Source organism: Rattus norvegicus, chromosome 6 (genome assembly GCF_021556685.1).
Source record: "Rattus norvegicus strain SHRSP/BbbUtx chromosome 6, alternate assembly SHRSP_T2T, whole genome shotgun sequence".
NCBI classification, from domain to species: domain Eukaryota; kingdom Metazoa; phylum Chordata; class Mammalia; order Rodentia; family Muridae; genus Rattus; species Rattus norvegicus.
In genome coordinates, this window is record NC_141539.1 from 38,595,543 (window position 1) to 38,621,242 (window position 25,700).

At 45.9% G+C, this 25,700-nt stretch overlaps 1 protein-coding gene across 4 annotated transcripts; it reads left to right on the top strand.

The window, feature by feature from the left end:
* Nucleotides 1-13,694: 13,694 nt before the first annotated feature.
* On the top strand, nucleotides 13,695-24,991 carry Osr1 (odd-skipped related transcription factor 1). Of its 4 annotated transcripts, none has more exons than XM_087552576.1 (3): nucleotides 13,695-13,764; nucleotides 22,634-23,336; nucleotides 24,008-24,991. In XM_087552576.1, the coding sequence occupies exons 2-3, from the start codon at nucleotides 22,672-22,674 to the stop codon at nucleotides 24,141-24,143; spliced, it is 801 nt and encodes a 266-aa protein (XP_087408702.1). In that variant the 5' UTR covers nucleotides 13,695-13,764; nucleotides 22,634-22,671; the 3' UTR covers nucleotides 24,144-24,991. The 4 variants fall into 4 exon arrangements, with proteins under 4 accessions (XP_087408702.1, XP_087408703.1, XP_087408704.1 ...); XM_087552577.1 differs by lacking the exon at nucleotides 13,695-13,764 and adding an exon at nucleotides 17,994-18,270; XM_087552578.1 differs by lacking the exon at nucleotides 13,695-13,764 and adding an exon at nucleotides 17,994-18,270 and having other exon boundaries at nucleotides 22,747-23,336.
* The last annotated feature ends 709 nt before the right edge of the window (nucleotides 24,992-25,700 follow it).

A 25,700-nucleotide genomic window follows, 5' to 3' on the forward strand; every position in this document is an offset into this window, starting at 1 on the left:
CCCAAAACACCTATTTTGTTGGCATCTTCATTCTGCGCTTCCCATAATTGTGAGAAATATGTTTCTATTGTTTATAAAGTACTGCTCTATGCTACTTTGTTATAAGCACGAATGGGTGAAGGCAGGGCATACAGAGGAGGGCAGCCCCACTTCTCCCACTCTTACAAGCTGCCAGCATGTTAGGCTGCTTTCGCCTTCACCACCACCTGTTAGAGGAGACAGGCATCTACCAGGAAGCAATCTGGGTCCCTCAAGATCCCAAGCTTCATCTCTCAGAGGATGCTGTTGACTCTGCTTCTGGTGGCAAGCCACAGCACAGCGTTTACACAGGAAGCAAGAGTACAGCCATTTATGAAGAAATGGCCCACTACAGGATAGATTAAAACAGGTTTAGAAGCCTGATTTGTAAAGTCCTCTTTACAAAACAAAACGACAAAGCAAAGCATTACTCAAAATTGTAATCGAAATTAGCTATGAATGTGAATATTCATTTATATTGAGAAAACAACTACAAAAAGGTACATGATATTCAAAGACGGCAAATATCATATACATCACAACACAGAAGAGAATACAATTTAAAATAATTAATTGCCCAATACATCTCCAGAATGGGTTTCCCCCTACACTCCCAGCTGCACATTCTTTAATATAAGAACGTTTTCTACAAAAAAGTAACTTTGTCTTTTTCCTAACATAACTGATTAATTTTTTCATAGTTCATTTACAGTTTGGGCAACTTTATTTCATCCTTATACTTGCTGCTATTAGTACTGCAGTTCTTTTTGAGATCTTAAAAAAACCTGAACAAAAGTATTTCATGTTAGAACTATAAGCTTTGAAAGCATTTTTCATAGAAGAGCTTCTAGTTCCATATATGCCATCTCTTCCTCTACGTATTTCTTGTGGTGAGGACTGAACACATACTCAGATCCCAGTAGCTCCTCTGGTTTTTCCATGCTGTGCTGTCTGGCTGTTATGCAGAGTGGATATAGGGGGTTTCTAGAAAGCTTGACTCTGTCCCAAAGGACAATGTGGCCCTAGAAAAGTCATAGTGGGAAGAGGCAATGGGCTTAACTGTTCTGGGATAGACTTCTTCCATCAAATACAGCAGCATGGAGGACAGTGTTGCACCCTGCAGGAGCTCTGTCAAGGACCTTAGCCAGTGTAGGGATTACAATGTAAGCTTTGGCAGTCTGGTTGTAAATCTCTCCCTAGACTGTCCCCACGTATCTGCTTCCTGGATTCTTATTTGTTCCTTATTTGTAGTCTGCATTTCTTAATTTGATGTCACTTGACCAAGAAGACACTTCTGAATCCCCAAGAACAAATTGGGTGCTTTCCCATGACCCTCCAGTAGCACCCTGGCTGCCCTCTTTGTATTTCAGGCTGCTTTGCCTGGGTGTGCATGTCTACTGGTCTCACTTCCCCAAAGGACTAGAATAATACCAGTAGGAACAAAGACTGAATGTCCTTCATTATGGCCTCTCCTGGCCTTGCACCTTGCCTCGGGAAGCTCAGGCAGAATGACATCCTATCCCAGACAAGGTGGTTTGGGTAACACATATTTCTCACTGTTTGTGGGGCTGGGAATAGAAGATCAGAGTGTGAGTATGGGTGGCGTCCAGGGAGGGCTTTCTTTCTGGCTATTGGATGACCATTATGCCACTACTTGTTACACAGCCTTTGTGTGTGTGTGTGTGTGTGTGTGTGTGTGTGTGTGTCTTTGTATGAGTGTCTCAGTGCAGTATCTCTGTGTGTGAATGTATGTGTGCATTTATCTGTATATATTTGAGTATCTCTGTGTGCAAGTGTGTATGTGTGTCCATATACATGTGTGCATATGTGTATGTGCCTGTGTCTGTGTGTCTATGTGCATATGTGCATGTGTTGAGAGACAGACTGATGACAGTGAACACTAACATAAAGTCACACCGTCATCTAAACCCAGTTGTCTCCTGCTGTCACTTGGCTGCGATTTGCTGTTATCGATATTCATGTTGATTACTTTGTAGAAAGACTAATGGTCTCACCAGAGTCATTTGTTTCCCACAAAAGTTGGTCATTTGAAAGCACAATTCAGCTTTGTCTTCTTTTTCTGAAGTATGTATGATCAATAAAGGAGACTCACCAGGCCTCAGCACCGAATGTTTGGACTTTCTACCCACCAGAATCATGAACCAAATATGCTCTTTTCTTTATACATGACCCAACACTGCATATTCTATTACAGCAATACAGAGTAAACTGAGAGTAAATCCCTTCCTTCAAATGAATAACATTTGGGATTTCAGCTTCAATATGAATTCAAGGGCTGCATAATTCAATCTAAAATACATGGCATCTGATATTCATACTAATTTTTAACTGTAAATTGAATAAGAATGAGCAAATGTTTTGATTGTACCTAGAGATAAGCCATCTCACTGACCTTCCTTTGTATTTAGACCTCCTTAACAATACGTTGCAATAACTACTCATTTAATTGAAATTTACTTTCTACCTTAGGAGTTCATCCTTCTGAAATCTCTTAGAGTCTTAGCAGCTACTTCCTGCCTTCTGCTCCCTTCGCACCTTGAAGGCAGGCAGAGAGGATGGAATAAGGCTTTACACTCTATGAGGCTTTCCTTCTACCCAAGACCTTTTGCTAGGACATGCTTTATTGTCCTCACAGTATTTTCCTGTATATGTCATTTGATCTTTCCCATAAAAGTTGACATGAAGCATTAGAACAGTTATTTTGTACAATATAATAGTGGAAGAGACATGAGTAAGAGGAGAGGAAAGGGGAGAAGGAAAAGAGGAGAAAGGAGGAAAATTCACCGAGTGAAAAATGATCTAGCCAATGTCACAAAGAAACCTGAATAAAGTATGTGAACTTTTCAAATCACAGCTGAGGGTTTTCCACACCAATCTATCCTTTTAAGACAAGACAATGGGGTGCTACAGTCAGCACTGTAGAATCTAATATTCATTGTCAACTTGACTAGATATGGAGTCTCCTAGGACACGCATCTCTGGCTTTGTCTCTGAGGGTATTCCCAGAAAAAATTTAACTGAATCTCACTAAATGTGACTGGTGCCATCCCGTGGGCTAAACTGAGCAAAAGGGAAAAGAAGGCAGGCTGAGTACTATCATGGACTGACCTATTTGCTTCCTGATGGAATCATCTGCCTGATGCTTCTGTGACCATCAGCAGATTCATACTCACCCATCCACATTTCTATCACAGTGGGCTGTATCCTAAAGTTGAGCTGCAATAAACCTATCTGCCCTAAAGTTGCTTTTGTGCTTTTGTTGGGTATTTTGTTACAGCAATAAGGAAAGCAAGTAACACAGGCATCATTCATTTTCAGAATGTCAAGACAAAGGCTTAGAAATTGAAATGTCTGGTGAAGCTTTTTAGAAGAGGTAGGATTAGTTGAGCCTGAAGGTTTAGATGGGATTTGGATTTAGACAGGATTTTAGACAGGAGACATTCCCTAGACAACAGGGAGAATCAAATCCTTGAAGGATGTTGGAATGCATGATGAGTATCCATTATGTGTCCCCCAATACCTTGCCTTTCTATATAGAGGAACACACAAACATGCCAAATTAACAAACTACTCCAAGCAAAACATGTACTTTCCAGTGACCAGATATTCAAACTCTCTTCATCTTGCCTTTACCCCCAAAATGGCAAGTCCATGGTACAAAACATTGTCATATTGTGGTGTATTCACAAGTGGGTGAAGAGCAGACTGCTTGCTCCATATCAGAGCCTAGCAGTGACCTGCCTACATTCAAAAGGGAAGGTGGAGCAACACAATCTTTAAGGATAAGTGAGTATCCCAGTGGAGCTAAGAATTGCCTTGATGTCCGGGAGCATTTTCACCCCTTTGGGAAATTCGTCTAAGCCCCTGCCTCCCTGGTTTCCTGGTACAAGGTCTAATAAATCTGAACACTTGGCCGAAACTTAGTGCCAGGCCTCATAATGGAATGATTACATGTGCTTTGTGTGTCAGAGACCTGACAGAAAGATTATACAGCACAGTGAAGCAATCTTTGGGGTTTTGGCAGGGGAAGAAGGAGATAAATATGTGTCCAGGGGAGAAAAAAAATGGCAGCTCACAGAATGTCACTCAGTCATTCAGCAAAAACATATTAAGTTTAGGTCAACAAACATTTATCAAGGGCTTCTGCTGTGACAGGCATTGTGCTAGGCACAGTGAGTTACCAAGGCACATGAGACACATCATTTATCCTCAATGCTTATGGGGAAGCCCACTAGAAATGACAGTCACAGAGGAGATGGTCTCAACATAATTTGGCAAGTGTAATGATAGGGTTTGTGACAGAGGACAATGGTGGTACAGAAGGAGGACACTTGGCTCAGCCTTTTCTCTCAGAAGAGATTTAAGAAGGATGACATAGAAGAACATTTAGGGTCAATAGGGAGAAGTGAGCTCCAAGATGAGAAAACAGCATGGACAAAATAAAAAAGTAGAAAATGGCTTGAGTGAGCGTGGGTGGTAGGGAAAGGAAAAGGAGGGCATGGGTGTGAATTCCATGCAGCTTGGACACTTGAGTGAAAAAGAACATTGGTGCATTCTGAGAGGTATTCAAAGAGTCAACATGTCTACAAAGGACACTATCAAATAGTCAAAGGGATTATAATATAAAAGCTTCTTTTGAAGACCCTAAGCCCAAAGGATAAGTGACAGGTGTCAAAATGAGTTGTGGAAATATTCTGCACCCATTGGAAGTGAGAGGGGTGGAAGCCAGCTTGTGACAGAGGCAAGTGATGCCTAAGCAGAAGATGGCACAGTGTAAGAAACTAAGAAAAGCACAGAGTATTCTGTCAGACAGAGAATCCCTTGATCAATGGCTCAGTGTGGGTATCAACTCCAGTCAGACTGCACAGGAGCTAAGACCAACCACGTTATAAAAATTATTTTCTAAATATTTTAAAATGTGAAAATGTTCAAAATAAAAACTGAAGTCTTTGTCCACGAGGTATTCTAGATTGGAGATGTATTTCCTTCAAAGGTCCATCTGGGACAGGAACATGAGTGCAGTAGTCACGCAATGACTGACTGCAAAATTACAAGGAGGATGTGATAGGTGATGTTTTTGTGATCCTTGCAACAAGCCACAGTCAAAGAACATCCCTTAAAAAGGAGAGAAATCAAGTGTGGCTCCGAGTCCAAGAGAAACTATAGAAACCTACAACAAGAAGGCTAGTCACTTGCACAGCAAAGTTCAGTGCAACATCATTCACCACAGCTACGTGCGGAACCAACCTAGATGTCCAACAGCATAGAATGGAGAAAGAAAATGTAACTTTTATATACAATGGAAAATTCCCCAGCCATAAAGAAGAAGAATGGAGCCATGTCATTTACTGAAAAGCGGAGGCAACCGGAGATAATTACATTAAGTGAATTAAACCAGTCTCAGTAAGACAAATATTGTATGTGTTCTCTTATATGTGGTTCCTAGACTTTATATACATATATAAAATCATATGTTTATATACATATATGTCAGATATATAATTATATATATGTACATATATATATATATGACATGAAAGTAGAAATAAAACTGTCTTGATGAACAGGACAAAAAGGAGTAGGAGAGAATGGGGAGGGTAAGGAGCATGGGGGGTTGTGTTCAGTGTCTATGGAAAAGTCTTTCTGAAGCCCAGTGCCCATTTATAATGAAAATACTCAGTGAAAATTAAAATTTAAGAAAGAAAACAATACAATTGTACATATGAATGAAAATGTCACAGTGATACCCACTATGTTTTATGCTAACGGTTCATTGAAAATATGTAAAAAAAAAAAACAGCCTACTATGTACAGGAACATAAAGTTCTGCTTCCATAGCCTATTAATTGGGAGCAATATACCTCAAGTGACTTTACAATTGATCATCAAAAACAGGACAATTTTGTCTGGAACAAATGCTAAATTAGACAAGATGCCAGGAAAACAAGGGTGAATGAGGACAATCGCAGCAAACTGGGACATACAGTCCCTGTGACAGTCAGGATCGTGCCAGGGAAACAAGCCACACTGGGCATCTCAACAGAGAGAAATTGATATATAAAATGGCCTGATCAGATGATAAAGTCGTAGCACTGGGAGGGGAGCAGAGGGGGTGGGAAGCACCAACGTCAGGGTGAGACAACAAAGATGTGGGTTGGTGTTATGAGAACCTCAAAGCTCAGAACGAAGATAATGACGAGAGTTAGACTGGAGAGAGGAGTCTTTCAGAGCTTAGAATAGGAAGTCTATAGTGTCTAGGACAAGGCATTGCCAGTAAAGTGACAGTGATGTAATGGGGCAAAGGAAGAAGTTGCAGACTGGAGCTTGTTGGTGATGCTGGGTAAAGGCCTATTGCTATAGCAACTGAACAGAAATGGGAGCAAACTGCATTTTAGTCTCCTCCTCATGGCCCCTACTGTATGTTTAAGAGTTTCCAGGACTCCAGTCATCAGAAAACATAACTGACCAGCCTCGGTGTGTGTATGTGTGTGTGTACAATATTTATCATATATACATGTATGCATATATTTAAGCATACATATATACATATATATATAATATATATATTATAGCATCAGCCTTGGAAACAGTCTTGAATTTGAGAATGGATTTCTCCCCAAACACTGTTTGGTTGAAGAGGTGAAGACACTGGCTTCAGAAGAAGCAATTAATCTCTTTATACCAGAGGCTACAAATGCTGGCACATCAATCAAAACAAAACCAAGGAATATGTGCACTTCGCATCCTATAGATCTTGTTCAAGACCAAGCAGCAACAAAAGACAAAGTCAGGATGAGAAACTGTCCTACACTGTTTCAAGCTCAGTGTTTTCTACCACTTGTTGGTCTATAGGGAGGAAGTTGCTTCATCGTAAATGGAGGCTCTGGACAGAGTAACTGCGTCTGGGCTAATCAAGGAGGTCCAGGGCCAATGACTACTGCTGACTAGTGGCCTCTTGAAGTGAATACTTAGGTCTAGGAAGATGCCCATCCTTTGTTTCCAAGCAGCCAAATTCAACACCTAATGATTTATTTCTGTTGGAAATGGCTTCACTCCCATGGGAAGGAACTAGGACTTAGTCTGAATGAACTAGCCATCTCTCGGAGGAAGCATCTTGCTACAACCACCCACAGCTCTGTTGTGTGATGTGAAGAATGTGTTTGTGTCTGTTTGTTCTCCCATGACTTTTGGTATCTTATAAAACTCAACCTTTTTTGACAAGGTGACAAACTTTTGGATATTTGGCCATTCAGCCATTCAGAAAAAATATTGCAAAGGTGAAAGTTACTTTTTGGCTGAATCAAGTTTCTCCTTTTAGCTGGAGATGGAAGGAAAATGTACTTGTATTTTCTGGAAATGCTGACACTGAGATAGGACCTTATTGAGGAATTCTTCAAGGCCCAAGGGAGCTGAGAAGATAAATGCTACCAGGCGGCTGGAAGTTGAGTAAAATTCAAAAACAATACAATGTCAACTTGAGATCATAGGAGGCTCTGGTGAGTGTGACAGAATGCAAGGGCAGCGACTTGGTCTCCAGACAAATGAGGATGTGGGTAATGGGCGATGGCACTACAAATGCTTTGAAGGAAGCCCGAAGGGAAGGAGTTGGCTCTCCCTGGCCTGCATCCCCAGCTCATCACCAAGGAAGAAGCAAACACAGCCCTGGGTTTGGCAGCTTGCCCTCCCCAAACCCCCTATACCAGACTTCACAAGGTTTCCCAAGAAGCTTGGGAGGGCCAGGTATGGGATCCTCCTGCCATGTCAGTGCTCTTGAACAGACAGCTCTGGGGCCCTTTTGGTAAGCGACTTGGCTGGAGCCACACTCTTGCCAGCATGGCAGCTGTTACCACTTACACCAAGAACATCTGGCTTGAGGATTGCAGTAAAAGCGACACTTGTCTACAGAAGAAAATGTTGAAGTATACATTTTGGACATGAAGAAATAAGTAATGACATTTAATGTTTTCATAAAGCTGCTACAATGAACAGCAATCATCCAACCCCCGGGCACAGGCATGCTTGCATCTGTGCATCCCTGTGGGCCTACAAGGAGCCCCTCACCAGAAGCATCATTGCAGAATGTGGTCTTGTCCTATGCCAGCAGAGTAAACAGAGGCCACTGGTGAGCCAGCCGCCCTGCAAAATGTAAATCACAAAACTAGTGATTGTGCAGCGAATTCGAGGACCCCTCACCCATTGCAGGGAGCGCCTTTCCCAGTTGTAGCTTTGTTGCTGGATGAGTCATATTTCGGGCATCAAGATTCTCAACTTTGAAACGGGAATGTCAAAGATGATAAGTGTAAGTCTCCCCCAACATTTTCTATACAGTTTTTAATAGCGGGAACTCTACCATTTCTCTGCTTAAACATGATTCTTTCCAGATACTCCTCTTAAAATGCGCAATCCCCTGATGTGTTGATGGTTGCCATCCCCACCTCCCTCAAACTCTAAAGAAGGATGGTTAGAGAGAACCAGCTGAGTACACCGGACTCTCAGATGAGAAGATGCACCCAGAGCAGGAGAGACAAAGCCTTCTGGATTCTACCCAGACCACAATACCCTCAGATGCTTTCCATAGCTAGGCTCATAGTCTTCACCACAACCTAGCCATCTCCTACATTTGACTGTAAAAATATGAGGTGCAAGAGATGGGATACACTCACTGTAACTGACTTCCTTTTTGTTGGTAGAGCATCAGCTGGCAATGATCTAATAAACTCGCTGAATCTGACAAGAGAGCTGGAGGATTCAAGAGACAGCACATTTACCAACATTGTGATTTCCAAGGCATCAATCCTTTGCGTGATTTTAATGCTGCTAATTAGCAACGCCTTTTAAGTTTAAAAATCATACTGTGCCAAGGTGAGTATGATAGCCTTAACAATACGCAGACGTCATCAGTGTCTCATATGTAACTGTGTTAACTGGGTGCCTCCACCAAGAATCTATAAACCAGTATTTCTCCTTCTGCTATGATGTAGGAGGCTGGGGTAGGTCCCATGGCTCCCCAATTACCATCAGGATCAGGATCAACTCTGGCTCCTACTTTCAGGAATTCAAGTTTAGAAGTCTACCCTTTCTCATGCAGAAGTTGGTCTTTCTCGGAGACTCTTTGCTCAGGCAACCTGAATTCCAGGTACCAGGGATGGGGGAGGCCACTTGGGAGAGAGCCAGTCAGGTTGATGGCCAATTGGCATTGACTACACTGTAGGGCCAAAGTAGAAGTGTGAGCAGCTTTAGAACTCATGCTTCTCCAATAACCTTTGTGCTCCTTCTTTCTAAGCTTTAGTATTTTGCTTGATTTCTTCTTCTTATATTCTAGAAATAGACAGTAAAATAGGACTCATGCCTGGACCCCGGGGATTAGAATGATGATTAGAATGACAGATAGCGATGATGCTCCTAACAGACCACTGTGAATCCAGGGCATGGCCATTAGGAACCTGGCTTTGCTATCAAACATACCTGGTTTGAGTCCTAACTACAGTTTTCCTAGCTATGTAACTTCAGGAAAAGCCATATGCTATCTCTCCTCAGATCTGAAGGGAGAAGAACCACCATGCTGGGTTTCTTAATTTGCTTAAGAGAATCCACCAAACTCCTGTGGGTCTGGAGCGCCTGGCCAGATCCAGGGAGAGGGTCAGTGATAGCCCTATGTCTGGCCCTGCCCTCTGGGGCTTCACTCGACTTCTAGAAGCTAGCTTAGCTGTCTGGACCCAGCCCCTATGACAGCCATGGCAGGGACCCTGAATCTCACTTGAATGTCAGTAAGAAGGGGGTCAGAAGGATGACCTCCTGCTGCAAACAACACACACAAGAAACCTGTTTCATCCAGTGACCTTGGGTCCTTCATGACCAAAACCACTCAGCTGATGTTATCAACTGGACTTCCAGGCATTTTCTGTTATCCTACAGTTCCTGGACAGCTTCACCCAAGCTATCTTTATAAACAGTTCCATAAACACTGTGTGTGTGTGTGTGTGTGTGTGTGTGTGTGTGTGTGTGTGTGTGTATGTGTGTGTGTTGTTGTTGCTGTTGCTGCTGCTGCCGCTGTTGTTATCTATGTACACTACAGCTGACTAAAATAAAAGCCATAGAAAAATTTATACTACTTGTAGAATTATAGATGTGGAAACTGGGATTTCATTAAAACAAAATTGGAAAGAGTTATCGAGAGAAATGAAAAAATAACAGATTTTAAAAGGAAATAAATCTTCTGTTTAGTGCCTACCATCCTGACCCCTGTTAACAAAAGAGCAATTAGTTAGCCTCGTGTTTCCATTTAGCTGTCTAGACTGTCTCTGTGTAGAGAACTCTATACCTAAGAGAAAGTCTAAAATGTGCAGCGTGAATGAACGTATCTATGTCTCCTCATTCAGCTGACTGAAATTCCTCCATGCAGAGTCTGGGAATACACAGCGAGAGGCAATGAAAGGGGTGGGGTTGGGGGCAAAATACCTTTTGGATGATTTTAGACATCACTTGATCAGAGCTTCTCTTGCAAACTGGGCACACTTCCTGCTCTGAAAAACGTGTATCTTCTGTCTCTAAGGCAACTATGTTTACTGCTAGTTTCCTAATTCTCTGAATTTCTAAGGGAGCTACCTCACTCCCAGGAAAATCACTTTTCTGTTTTGAACAGAAAGGGGAATTTATTTATGACCTAGGATGAATTGTATATTCAGAAAAACCCAGAGAGCCTCCTTACGATGTGGGATGTGGCTAGAAACAAATTCCTGTATCCTGCCTCTAAACAACACTATTCCACTAATAGGCAGTGGAGTTTTAGACGTTAGGAACTCAGAAAGCTTTTGAAGAATATCATGATCAACCTTTTTCTTTTATAGAGACAAGATGGCTGGCAAGAGGTGTAAGGTGTTACTGAAGAGGCCCTGTTTTTTAATCCAGTTAACTTTTCAGTCCCCAGGACTTTTTTTTATTTTTAATGAGGCAACTCTGGGGCCTACTTCAGGTCCCTTAAATCAGAAATGCCAAAGATGGGACCTGGGGATTTCATTTTGAAGACTCTAAGGAGGCTCTCTGGATTTTTCTGAATGTACAATTCATCCTAGGTCATAGAGAAATTCCCCTTTCTGTTCAAATCTGAGTGAGTTAGCAACATGGGATTTTGAGAAGCACCTTCATAAGTCTTTAACTTAACTCCCAGTTACCACCCCAGTAAGAACTACCCCACTGGACTGCTCTTGAGCTCCGTGGCTCAGTGTTAGCCTATTACTCCTTATCCTTAGCTTGTGCCTTTAGTACCAGGTTACCAAAGACCGGCATGTCCTGTGTCAGGCAGCCTGTGCTGTGGACACCCCAAACTGTGAGTCACTTTGCCACCGATGCAACGTGAGGTCTTCTGTCATCCATGTGAGCCTCGTGATCTTTTACAACTGCCCCGAACAAACAGAAATTTAAAATGAACACTTCCCATTACAACACATGGCTATTTTTCTTATACAAACATCCTAGGACATGTATTATAGACTGACTAGTAAATGAAATTAAGGATCCCGTAACTCTTTTCTCTTAACAAACCAGCTAAAATAATGAGTTTTAAGTTTTTTCCCCATTTCCTTATTGTTAATCTGTCACACGAAAAATTAAACTTAAATACTTACTCCAAACACAACTCATCCTTTTGGTCTAAAATATGTCACACAATAACATATTATCTTTCTTCTATTTTGTATTTGCTGAAAGTGTTTGAGCAATGCTTTGCTCGCTTGTGAAAAGATTCTCTGTAGGAAACTGGATTCACTATGAGCAACTGGATTTTTCTGGAGCCATGACAGGAAAGAGGGCTATGGAGCTGGTATTCTGATACTAGTTTAGACAGTGGAGAATTGATGCTTGGTCTTTGTGGATGATTAACATAATGGACTGGTTTTTTTCTGGTCTGGTACACAGATGTGATACGTATCATAAATGTCTCCTCTTCTATCAATTCTCACCTGAAATTGGTATTCAAGTTCAAGTCTCTTGGTGTAGGCACACCACACATAAAACACAGCACTAGAAAGGATGATTTCCAAGTTTCAGAGGGCAACAGCCTCTCTTTGACCTGGACCACCACTCTGGTGGCCTGGCACCTCCTGAATATGGCAGCGTGGCCTAAAGAAAGTCCTCCTGACCTAATCACTAAGGGGACCCAGGCAAGTGGCCCCCCTTCCAATGGATAGGTTAATATTACTGAAGCACCAAGATTAAGTACTTTGAGGCTTTGAGTGACTGAGGCAAGAGCTGATATGATAGTGCCCGGAACCATCTAGCTGAGGTCCATTCCCTTGGCACCCTTTCCTGAAAGTTGACAAAGACATGACTACATTCTATTCCTTAGTGGGGCAAAGGTAATGGTAGCCACCAGAAAGAGTGGCATCTTCTTGGTTTGGAGCAGGGCAGAACATTGATCTTTCCCTTGCTAGAGGCTTGTCCATTGCTGTAATGCTGCTGCTGTTGTTTCTGTTGGAAGTGGTGGTAATGATGGCCTGTGTGTGTGTGTGTGTGTGTGTGTGTGTGTGTGTGTGTGTGTGTGTGTGTGAGAGAGAGAGAGAGAGAGAGAGAGAGAGAGAGAGAGAGAGAGAGAGAGAGACTTTCTCAATAATTTTCCTCAAGGAGTAAAGTACCACCTGACTCTCTGCACCAGAGGACCAGAAGAAACAAATGAGCCTTTATCTAGAGAATTTGTTGTTGTTGTTGTTGGTGGTGGTGGTGGTGGTGAAGTTTTTTTGTTTTGTTTTGTTTTGTTTTGCATGTGGTTTAAAGCAAATTCAACCTACATTTTCATGGTCTGTCTCATTTCAATTCGGAACTTCCAAGAATACAGTAAAGTCCTGTTTTAAGGCCATGGATGGAGTTGAGAGACAAAGGCAAGAGCTGCTATCATGATCTTAGATCTTGTGTTTCTTTTGTAGCTTGGGGACTGTCCAGAGATTTATTTTCAGGAAGAATCTTAGGGTTCCTGTGCCCAGATCTCTGTCAGACAGCCTGCACACTGATATCAAGAAAAAGAGTGGGTCCAATTGAAACAGTCTTAGAGAAGTCAACAACAGAAAGGAAAATGAAAATAGGAGAGTAGCACAGGTAGCCTCAAGCAGTTAGGGGGAAATGGTCCACAGAAACAAATTTTCTTTCAATCCCTATGTTTCATCAGAGATTCTGAATCGCATCTGTGAGGACAACGTGCTCCAGTGAGTACTGAGCTATGATGAGAGAGTAAGGGAGCGGCAACCTCACCTCAAGGTACCTGGACAGAAGGCACAGCCCCCAGTACAGCTCTGAGAATCACAAACCTTCTCCCAGATCTTCGTTCATAGTGGCTCCCAAGATGAGAAGGAGCTGGAGACAGAAAAATGCTAAAGACTTCAGATTATTAAAAAATAAAATAAAATCAGAAATGTCATACTTGATGCCAGGAAACAAAAACCCTTAAAGGGGGTGGGGAATAATTCTTTCTTCTTTTAGAAGTGTAAGAGTGCACGTGATTTTAAAGGAGTAATGGGAAATTTCGTAACCTAAGAAAAAAGAAAACATTTGAAAACCACTCTGGTAAAATAAAAAAAAGGGATAGCTGGGTTCTTGGCTCTTCTAGGAAAGGACACTGAGAGATGTCTCCTCCTTGCCAGCAGGGGGCGTGTTTTCTTCATGATTGTGTCGTGAACTGGGTTAAAAACTTCGGAGCCAGACTTGTTCAGAGGCCCCCAGCCGGAAATCGCTGTGCAGGTAACAGCCCTTCAGTGTTTGAGAATGCTTAATTACTTGGAGAGAGCTCCTTCCTTCGATGCCCTTGCAGGTCCAGCACGCAGCGCTGCGGGTATTGTAGGTGATTCTAATCAAGGATTCCATCCCGACTGCACACAACTTCACCGCCGCAACAACTTTTCTCCACCTTCTATAGCTTCATTAGACACTGGGTCTTTTCTGATGCGCTCACTTCCCTCCCTTTGGAGGAAGGAACATTTCAGTACCTCCTGAGCACAGGTTGTTGTGTGTCAAAACTGATTCTGATCACCCAGTTTTTAAACCTCTACGTACCACATTTGGTACAAGTCACTATTTTTTCATTTTACTGAAGTGAGTATGACCAGAGATCGTGCAATCCCGTGTGTGTATATTCGTGTTTCCTTCACACAGAAACAAAGACAAAGGTATATACCGGCGTAAACGTCTTGTTATGTCGTTTAATAATTAGAAGATGCTTAGATGTTCACAAGGAACTTAGGACGCGGGGAAACGTCTGGGAAAACCGTGTTCACTTTCCCTTTCAGTTTGGGTATTGTAACTTGCCTGTCGCTGTCACAATAAACATCGGTGGCAGCGTGATCCACAGGCTTCTAGTCTCAGAACTCTGGCTAACTTGTGCATTTTCAGAGGCGTTAGGGTTTTGCTGTGTTGCCTACCTCCGAAATTTAACCCCTACTCCTCCGAGCTGGATTTTGATCTGATTAACTCTAATGGTTCCAGGGGAACTATTGAACTATTACAGTTCATCATCTAAATGAACACACGGGGAAAGCTAAATCCCCTCGATATTTGAAGGTTCCAATCTTGAATATGGGGTGGGGGAGGGATAAATGAGAAGACTCCCACACAGGAGATGTCCACAAAGTTGCTGGAAAGTTTGCTATAGAAGGAACAATTCGCAAATGTTAAGTAAATTCCACTTAGCCGAATGAGGTCACTTTTGTGTATCTGTGGAGAGGTACAGGTTCATAATTTAAAAAACAAGCGGGGACCACCCAAATCATTTTTAACTTCAATACAGGGTGTACTCGTTTCTTTCCTGATGGGCAAAAACGGACTGGGGTTAGGACAGGAGAACAAGTGGAGGTTACTATCACCCCAGGTAAGCCTGGGGAGGAAAGGTAGTAAAGATTCGCCGCCGCAGTAGCTGCTGAACTGTAAGGCTGCACTCACTCCCTGTGGTCAAAGTTCGAAAGGAGTCTCCCAGAAAGGCTGGGGATGGCGCTTTGTCTGCACTCTACCCCGACCAGGATGCACCTGGAAGTGTGCACGGGGGCCGGGAGCTAGAACCCTTAGTTCTGGAGTGGGGAAGCTTTCTCCAGGTGATCAACTCCCACGGAATCTGGAACTTCTTGGGCATTGGTCCTGGAGCCAAGCAGCAGGCAGTGGCCAAGGGAGAGAGTAAGAGAGGAGCTGAATCTGGTTACCCGCTGCAGGCTCTATGCGAGCCTAAACTACCGGCTCAGTCAGTGGAAGTTGTGAGAGGCGGAGTTTGTGGACCCCAGGAATAAGGCGTGGGTGGGATAGGAGTTTCCCCATCTTCACTGGGCTCTTGGGCTGATGTGACCAACAGCACCTCTGGGTACAGGTTGTCTATGTCATGAAATACGTTTGAAACGTGACATCCTGGAGAATTTTAAACGAATCTAACTCTTTCAAAAATGCCCAGGTCTTCTTAGGAACTCTGAACCTTGCCTTCCACTCACTAGTTCACCGTCCTACTTGGTCTGGCGAATTTCTCTTAAACAGATGGGAGAAAGATACCAGCAGTTGATCTCCTTAGGTCCGCGGCTTCTGGGGCTTCTTCCCTCAAGTCCCATCTAGAGGAAAACAGGACCTTGGATGGCCTCTAGTACCTCTGGGATCAGGGTCACTCACCAAGGGGACTCACAGTGGGAGGGAGCACTTCTCAGCTTCTAGGTTATCTTGAATTTTGTTTCCTAGTGCTCAGAGTTGTGGCTGACCTCGAAGAAGTCCCTTAATAGTCAGGGATCTAAGCCCATTGAGGTGACCTCAGTACCCCTTACATAGTGAGTTCCTAACCTTGCTTCCTATGCCTTCTGAATCATCTCAGCTACAGGGCTTGCTTGAAGGCCAGGACAATTTTTCCAGGTAAAAGAATTGAAAATCCTGTGTGCTTGTTCTTTGCCTAGAATCAGAGTACTGCTTCTCTCTCTCTCTCTCTCTCTCTCTCTCTCTCTCTCTCTCTCTCTCTCGCTCTCTCTCTCTCTCTCTCTCTCTCTCTCTCTCACACACACACACACACACACACACACACGGTGGAGATAGGAGGTGATAAGGCTCTTTTTCTTTTTTGAGAAAGACAAAAAGAACGACGACATAGAGAACTGAGTTGTAAGGAATCGTCAGAAGGAGAAAGGGGATAGTGCATATATGTCTCAGGAGGGTCTTTACTTTTGATGTAGAGTTGCTCTTTTCAAGTGTATACTAGCCAATAGACAGAGGTTTTATTTTGTTTAACTCTTTTGGGAAACTTTGGCCCTTAGTATGGGAATTGTCCAAGCTTTGCCTACTATGGGAACCTGAAACCACCACCTACAAACTCCTTTAGCCAAAGTGGAAGGAAGTCCATGAAGTACTTGAATGCCTAACTGGATTTTGTCCCCAGCCCTTGGAAGGGGGTGATCTCAACTCCCTCTGTCTAGGGGCAGCATGTGGGACAGGATCTTGTTAGTACTGACAGCTGCTGGGATACCAGACACATAGGCACACTTATGTGGGTTTCTTACTTGGACAGTAACCAGCCGGACTCTGCAACTGGGGCTTTTGCTCCTTCCCTGCTCTAGTCAAAGGTAGCCAGAGACTGGAAGCTATTTCTGTTCTAAAGGCTTGTGAATACCAAGTCTGTTTCAATTATGGAGGTGGGAGGAGGGATGTAGGTCATCCTCCAAGATCACACCTTATGTTAGGAATCAAACTCCTGCTACCTCAAGAAAGCACAGCAGATTAATCTTGCACACCAAAGTTGGAGAGTGGGCAACTCTTCTGAAAGGATTGTTTCAATGTTTAAGAGTGGTGCCTGGATCTCACGAAGTGTGCGCACAGGAGCACACAACACACACACACACACACACACACACACACACACACACACACACACACACACACACACACACACACACCACTCTGCACTAGTAATTCTGGGGCAAAGTCAGGAAGTAAGGAAACCACACCAACACCCATGAAGAAGCCAGGTCAGGCATTCCAGAAAGGTGGTGGGGAGGGATGACAGTTGACTGGGGTCAGTGGTAGGTCAGTGCTAGGGATCAATAGTAAAGTGATAGTTGGGGGCTGGGGAGGGGAGGGTGCACATAAGGCACAGACCCGGAGGACATAGTTGTTCTAGGCCAGAGCCCTGACTCCCTCTGCAAACTCCACCCAAACCAGCTCCCCAGGCCCAGGGGTCCCAGTGCCTTAACTGCTCTTTAAACTTTCATCCACTCTAAAAGGAATATGTGACTGGAGCTTTAGAATGGAATCCCGGAGAGGTCTGAGTTTCAGGAAACCAGCTCTTCTCCCCCGCCCCCAAGCTCTGCCGGAACTCCGCACCCCAGGGTCTGTGGTCAGCCATAGGCACTCGGACGTCGCGGCTCAAGCCAGTCAGTAATCTCTGTCCCTCTGCACCAGGAACTAGTCAGCTCTGCCAGAGTCGCCGCCCGTTTCCCACTCTCTAGTTGGTGTCAGACCGCTGCTCCACACCAGGGGTCTGTCACTTCAAGAGAGATTCTAACAGCATCGACTTTTTCAGATTACAAACCGAGTGTGTGCCTAAGATGCTGGTGTAGGGACACCTCAGGCTCCTCTCCGCTTTCAAAGGCACCACCATAAGTTCCAAAGCACCACAACAGAACTTCGAAATGCTGGGTTCTAGCCCTCTCTTGTCCGGTAGGATCTGTTTCTTCTACTGCCTACCCTTATGCCTTATGTGTCTCAAAAAAAAAAAAATATATATATATATAGAAAGTGTCGAGTGGGACTGTCGGGAGGGGACACCGGTCAGGAGAAGCAGAGGGCAGGCTAGCACAGCTGCCAAAGTCTGCTGCCCGGGTCAGCAAAACTTTGTTTCCCAATGCGCAGGCGCAGGCAGAGTTGGGGGGCAGGGGAGGGAGGGGAGGAATCGCGAGGCAAGGGGAGGGGGGTTAGGGGGAGGTGGGTTGAAATAAGTAGGCGGCCCGGTGCTAAGGGATGAGTGAGACGTAGCTCGGCCTCTTCCCAGCAAGTTCTCACCGGCTCGAGTTCAGATTCAGAAAAGGAGCCAGGAGCGAAGCTCACCAGACCCCGGCGGGCAGGACTCCCGGGCTGCGGAGCGCTCCCGCGTGTCGGGCGCTTGGAGTCACCGCAGCTAGAGAAGCGTCAGGACTCTAGTTCGCCAGGGGTGCCAGGGGGCTCCAGAGTCTCTGGTCACTCAAGTCCAGTGCAGCGACCCTCACAGACGCGCTTTGCCCGGGACCAACGCGGAACAAGGTAACTGAAGCCCTGGGGCGCCTGGGCTCAGCGAGGCGAATGCCGGCAAGACTGACTCCTGGTTCCTTATTGTAACTGGTGCCTCTTTTCTGTGTCCTCAAAGGCAGTTCTTTGGCCAAAGGAAGGCTGCAAGATCTTTGTGAAAGTGAGAGCAGTTGCAACATAGGGTTGATGGGGATGCTGGTTCAAGGACTTCTAACTCTGGGTCCCTGTTGGCCTCTGACCTAGGGAGGAAGGAAGGGACAGACAGACGGGCCTGGGCCATTGGATTCAGCCATGCTTGGCTAGCTAGAATTCCAGTATTCCAGTAAGGTGCCCACAGATTTTATAAGGCAGTCTGCAGGCTTCCTTTAAGAGACTAGAGCAACTTAAGAGAACACAAACTTTTTTTTTTTTGCAGGTTGCCCTTTTAATAAAGAAAGATCCCTCCCTAGCTGAGGAAGCGGGGAGAGTGGGTGCATGGTCATAATCTAAAGCCTACAGCATCCGGGACAGGTGCATTGCCCCAACTCTGTTGCGCTTTAATGCAAATGCTTCTTTTGCGGACTTGTACTTTAGTCTTCAACCCCAACTGCCACAGGGCTACTGCGAGTCTGATATCCGCCTCCAGTTGGACTCTGTTTGGGATGGTCTCTGTTTGGAGGGTTTCCGTGTGTCCTCAGGCCTGCAAATCATAACCTTCGATTGTCTCTAGTGTAGGGAGTTATGCTGGGTGGGGGAGGCAGAGGGCACAAACGAACACTGTTCCCTAACTGGAGAACAGGACGCCCAGAAGCAGAACAATCATGAGGCTGCGGATACCTCAAGCGTGGGGATTCTTTTTTGCACCATTGGTAGTCGCCTAACCCAGCTTTAAGAGAGAGAGATGGGGGGCCAAAATGAGAGAAAAGGTGAGGGCGAGGGTGGCTGCTGGCTGAAGGAATCTTACCTTCCACCAGCGGCATCCTTGATAATAAAAATTCTCCCGCGCAGCCCTCTCTCAGCAATCCTGCACAAGCCGGGTGGGCTCCGGAGCAGAGTTTAGCCGCAAAGGTTTCTTTGTCGCAATAATTCGGTGTCTCTAATTCCATGGGACTTGCAAGTTAGCTCTTTGAAAGAGAACCACGTGCAAAGCTGTTCTCCTGGTTTCACAGCCTCCCAGAAAAGGAGTGGGTTGACTGGCAGGGAAGGGGAACCAACGAGGACTGGTGGGTAGATGGTCTATCACAGGCTCTCTCAAGTAATTGCGATTTCATTGTGATTGGGAAGCTGACTCCTGGGGACACAGCGGGCATCTCAATACTGCAGAATGGCTAACGAAAGTGGGTTCCTTCGATCTCGTTTGTTGGAAAAAAATACAGCTAAAATATCGGGTGTTGGTCAGTCCTCCGGACCTGGATTGGAAAATCTGTCACCATTCAAATGGAGATTCCATGTCAAGGATGATATTGGGATGAGGTGTGGATGCTGCTGGGCTCCTTCAGGCAAAAGCTCGTGGGGTTCGCTCTGTCCTCATTAATGCAAGCAGTTAACTCACTCACGCTCAATTAGCCCCGAATAAACCTCTTTAATAGGCTGCACACTTCATTAATGCCCTCCATAGGGATGGCGGCAGACACGGGATTGGCATTCTACTGCAAAAGGGACACGAATGACTGTGCAGCGCATGGACCCCTGCTCTGAGGCACGAATTGAGTTCACTGCAGCGAGTCAGGACATTTACTACCGAGTCTCCAGGCCTGAGCTCCACGTGGAGTAGATACTGGGCCTTAGAAGAGGTGGTCCCTACCCGATTAAACAGGGGAAAAGCTCAGGTTGGGGTAGGGGGTAGGGGGCACTGGAACTGGAGAGGCCCCATGTTCCTCTCATCTTTCAGGCCACAGTGGCATATCAGCAATTGTGTTTTCTTCTTAGCTGGTCACTTGAAACCAGCTATTGCATACGGTCCATTTTAAGTACCGATGTAAAGATCCACATTTACAACGAAATTTGTCCACGGGGAAGGTTGGTGGCATAACCCTTGGAATCCCACGCCTAAGAAAGCTACAGAAAATAAACGGCTTGGTCCACTGAGAAAAACAAATGGCGTGTTGGAGGAAATAAGATCAGGCAGAGAGGTTGCAAGGACCTCCCTCCAGGGTCCCAAGGCCTTTCCAGACTTTTTGGCTTCTAGAGGCAGGCAAAGAAGGATCGGAAGAAGTTTGTAGCAGTTCAAGCCAGAGTCCTGCTGCTGCCATCACTGGTTGACATCCCAAGGGCCCAGTAGGAGAGGGGTTAGTGTGGCCTCCCCATTGCCCAGGGCCCCAATAGAGTCGAAGATAAAATCCAATTTTCAGTGCCTAGAAGAGAAGCAGGGGTGGCAAATCAAAGAGTGGTCAATTAGTCTCTGTCCTGCAGAGCTTTGAAGTTGGGGGCCTTCTTTTCTTCATCTCCAATCCAAAGGGGTTCCCTGCTTTCTTTTCAGCCCAAGATCAACTGTACTTTGCTTTTTCCTTGTCCCTTGTTTGTTTGTCTGGCCCAGGTTTTGTGAATTGTTTAGTAGAGAAGGCTGGGATATGATTGCTATCCTGCTAGCTAGCCAGGTTGGATCTCAGCAGAGAGAGAGAGAGAGAGAGAGAGAGAGAGAGAGAGAGAGAGAGAGAGAGAGACAGAGAGAGACAGAGAGAGACAGAGAGACAGAGAGACAGAGAGCTCCTTATCTGGGAGGCCAAATTAATTGCAGGCCCATATCAGTCAGCCGGTTCTTACATTTGTGCATTGGTCACTGTCTTCCTTTGGATCTAGCTGTATCACCAGTCACCTTCTTGCTAGCTGCAAGAGAGGTTTTCTCAGTAGTGTCCTCAGTTTCTCCCCTTCAAACACGCACTGTGCATTTTTGGACCAGCCAGACATTTTAGAGCCTCAGGCAGAGAAAAGAAATTGACCCCACTCCCTCTGCCTTGAAATGAAAAGTGTTGAAAGTGTTTAGACCCTCTAGGACTGAGCTGTGAAGAGGGAGTCAGAAAAGTACCTTGTATCAGGGAAAGAAAACTCAAGACAGAGGAGAGATGTGGGTAAAAGAGGCACTGGCTCAAAGAAGAAATCAGAAGCCAGATACTGCCACTGGGAAAGGGGAAGGATTTTACAAAGACCCTGCTCTGACAAGGATCCCAGCGTTGTCAGTGAACCCCAAGCCTAGAGGCTTCCCAAGGATCGCTACATCTGGCTTCCCTTCATTTTCCCTCTTCCAAGATATAGACCCAAATTAGAAATGTCTGGAGGGACAGAGGAGCTCCCCACTTTCCCATACATCCTGAGGAACTTGACCAAAGTAGTCAGAAGCTGCCAGCTTTGGTGGCCTTGGTCCCTTTGGCATGGCACCCCGACCCTATTCAGGAACCCTGATTTTCTAGTCAGAGAGTAAACAGAGTTCAGCAGTGGAGGCCTGGCATTAGTGTCACACACTGACCTTGCCCAGAGTTCTCACCCTGCAGAAGAAAACTGAACATCTTGCTCCTCTTTGCTATGAGCACATGAATTCCCTCAGTTGGAATTGCAACGGTTTGACGGAGCAAATGGAGTGAAGCACAGATATCAGTAACTTTCTTGAAATGAGGGTAACCTAACCATCAAAGGTTAGGGAGTCCTCAGTAAGCAGCTACCAAGAGCACAGACCCCACTGGATTCACCAATCAGTCTTAAGGTACATTGCAAACTTAGATCCGAGTGGGAGTCTTAAAGATGACCTGATTCTTGTGGCTTCTGGAAACCAAACCAGTTACCCCATGAAATAGGAATTTCTGGTTTCGTTGGCTTAACTTGCAGGAACTGGGCGGTATACGTATTTGAAGCCTCCTGCGTTCTGTACAGGGTTGTCCTATAAAAACACTGGCTGCTCTTCGACTCTGGACCTTCTTGTTGATTCTGCTGCAGAATGAGATAATCTGAATGTGTAAGTGGGGCTTCCTCAGGTTCTGTTAGTACTACTGCTGCGGGACAGTGTAGGTTCCTGTGGCTCTAGGTTTGCCCGAATGTGGATATCCGGTGTCTGCCTGCTTACAGTGTTTGCATCTTTCACAGCTGACAGCAGGCTTTTGTTTTAAGTTGGTTGGATCTGTCTTTAAGGACTTAGTTTCCCACTGATTGCTCTGTCAACATGTATATCTCTGCCAGACACCATTTGGAGGGATTCTGACCATCATGGAATGTTCTGGTCAGACAGCTCTCCTTCGTCTTATGTATTTTGAGGTGGCAGTGGGGTCATGGGTGGGGTCTTTGATTCTCACCTCCTGCATTCCCCAAAGGAGGGGAGAGGGTATAACTGGACTGGAATTCTGGAGGAAACTGACCTGCTCTGAACATCTCTTTGGCTCCCTCCCCACCTTCTCTCTTCCTGTCTTTGCAGATCGATTATTGAAGCCATTGCGGTTACCAGCGACAGAAATGGGCAGCAAAACCTTGCCAGCACCGGTGCCCATCCACCCATCCCTGCAGCTTACCAATTACTCTTTCCTTCAGGCAGTGAATGGCTTACCCACAGTGCCCTCGGACCACCTGCCCAACCTGTATGGTTTCAGCGCTCTTCACGCGGTGCATCTGCACCAATGGACGCTGGGCTACCCAGCCATGCACTTGCCTCGTTCCTCTTTTTCTAAAGTGCCAGGTGCGGTGTCCAGCCTAATGGACGCTCGCTTCCAGCTGCCAGCTTTTCCCTGGTTTCCACACGTCATTCACCCTAAGCCAGAGATCACCGCGGGAGGCAGCGGTGCAGCGCTTAAGACCAAGCCGCGCTTTGATTTCGCTAACCTGGCCTTGGCTGCCACACAAGAGGATCCCACCAAGCTTGGCCGAGGGGAGGGCCCTGGCTCCCCTGCTGGTGGGCTGGGCGCCCTCCTGGACGTGACCAAGCTGTCTCCAGAAAAGAAGCCAACAAGGGGTCGCCTGCCTTCCAAGACCAAGAAGGAATTCGTCTGCAAGTTCTGTGGCCGCCACTTCACTAAGTCCTATAACCTACTTATCCACGAGCGGACGCACACCGATGAGCGGCCTTACACCTGTGACATCTGCCACAAAGCTTTCCGGAGGCAAGACCACCTACGGGACCACAGGTGCGACACTGCAGCACCGCGGGTGGCCCCAGAGGGATCTGTTTCGGCTGCTAAGGCTTGCTGCTTCCCCCTCCCCTTTAAGGTTCCCAAGAGTCTCTAGTGACTGTAAGCATTCCCATACCTCTGGGGATTCTCTCAAACCATAAATGAACTCCTTTCCCCTGCTTTCGCTCCAGGAAAGGTTTTAAAACCGTATGAGAGAAATACGTAGGACCTAAGATCGGGTCTCCACAAGTTCTGGTCTCCTTGCCCCTTTCTCGGTCCTTGAAAACCGTCCAATAGGAGTTCCTGCAAAGACGGAGAGATTTAGGAACGGGCACTTGAAATAGGAACTCAGAAACGTTTTCATTTTAGTTAATTTCATCCAGTTTTAGATTTTAGGAATCTCTTGGGCAGTGCAGATCTAGAAACTGTCTGACGCCTGGTCTGCTGATTGACCTCTAGCATTGACTCAGCCTTTGGGAGGAGGTGCTTACTACTTAATCCCAGAAAGGCTGGTGGTCTATTTGTCCCTCCCTCCTTCATCACCTCACTCCCACCCACAGCCTCTGCAGTCGCTTGATCTTGCTCGCTTTGCCTGTACCCACAAACACCTTAACAGCAGGGGGAGGGGATCTCGGACAGCCATTCATAAACAACATTTGCATTATGTTGTCTGTCTCTACCCTTAGATATATTCACTCCAAAGAGAAGCCTTTCAAGTGTCAAGAGTGTGGAAAAGGATTCTGCCAGTCCCGGACTCTCGCTGTCCACAAGACGCTACACTCACAAGTGAAGGAGCTCAAAACCTCCAAGATCAAATGCTAAATAAACAAAGCCTGCGGGGCACCAGGAACCTGGGGCGTGCTGCCGCCTTCTCTACTAGAGGGACCCGAGCTGAAGGCAACTCTGCGGGCAGCGGGAGGGGCTTTTGGGATCCTCGTTCCACAGCAACAAAGTCCCCTGGGTCCCTAGCGCTTGCGGCGCTCCTGAGCCTTGGCCCGGGCCGCGACTCCTACAGCCTGGGCGGCTCTCCTAGGACGCGGCTAAAACTCTTGGCCAAAGGGCGGTACTCAACTCACATGGCGGAAGGAAAACTGCATTAAAACACACACACACACACACACACACACACACACACACACACACACACACACACACACACACAACGAAAACTGCTGAGCCGCAGCGGCGCCTCTCACAGAAGTATTACTTTTTCTATTGTTATTTTATACGTTTTCTTTATCCTCCTCCCTCCCCTGACTATATAAGCTTGTAAAGTCTTGACTGTGGAGAGGGGGAAAGAAAAGATCTATGCACCCTGGCAATTTCCAGTCCCCCTTCCTTTCCCTATCCCCACACCGGGGAGCCTGCGAAAGTGTAATCCTTGTATCTGCTTCTGCCATCCGGCCCCAGGGGCCGCTGGCTCCGCGCGACTCCTGGGCCTCCAGCTGACCTTCAGCTCCGGGCGCGGAAACCGGGCTGAGAACCAGGCGCCCGGGGCTAGGGGGGCCGAGCCTCCGCTCCCCTGTTCCAACGGTGCGTGTGAGCGAGCGAGCAGCCGGCCAGGAGCCGGGCGTTGTATTGCGACTGGCACTTTATGCTGACATCGGTAACGGACATTTATCACTGGAGTTTTTTTTTTAACTATTAAATAAACGGTTATTTTACAGGCACGACAGAATGGATATACCCTCCAGTGTCCGAGGGAAAAGCTCTTTTATTGCTAGAGGAACAGATTTCTTTGTTCAACTTTCACCTGTCACCTGCCAGCTTCTCTCACCTGGTCCTGTTAGGGTGACAGGGCTGATGTGGCAGACGAAGCTCTGTCCCTGTGGTGTTGGTTGATCCCTGTACTTAACTCCTTACTTTTCAGTGTCAGGACTCTAGTTTCCTAACTCCTCAAATCCGAAAAGCTGTGAGTTGCAAAGGACAGCGTCTATTGCTATTATACTAAGCTATGTGAAATCCCAGCCTCTCCGGGTGCAGGGGTCCTGTAGGGCTTACAAGAGGCCAGAGCACCTCTCCGAGGCTCCACCCCCACCCCCACAACTAGCAGCAACTTTCCCAGACTAGACTCTAGACTGTTTTCTTTTTCTTTCTTTCTTTCTTTCTTTCTTTCTTTCTTTCTTTCTTTCTTTCTCTCTTTCTTTCTTTCTTTCTTTCTGTCGTGGTTGCGTTTTGTTTTGCTTGTTTGTTTGTTTGCTTTTGCTTTGGAGTGCCATCTTCTTTCACAGGGCCTTTAAACCAAACATGCTGTCCTCTGTCCCTGTCCATCAGCAGGGCATTCGCAATATGCAATCATCAGTCTTCCCAAAGTTCCCGCAATCGGCATCGGTCCTTTGGGAACCCCTTATCCCCAGTTCTTCTCTTGGAGCTTGTTGC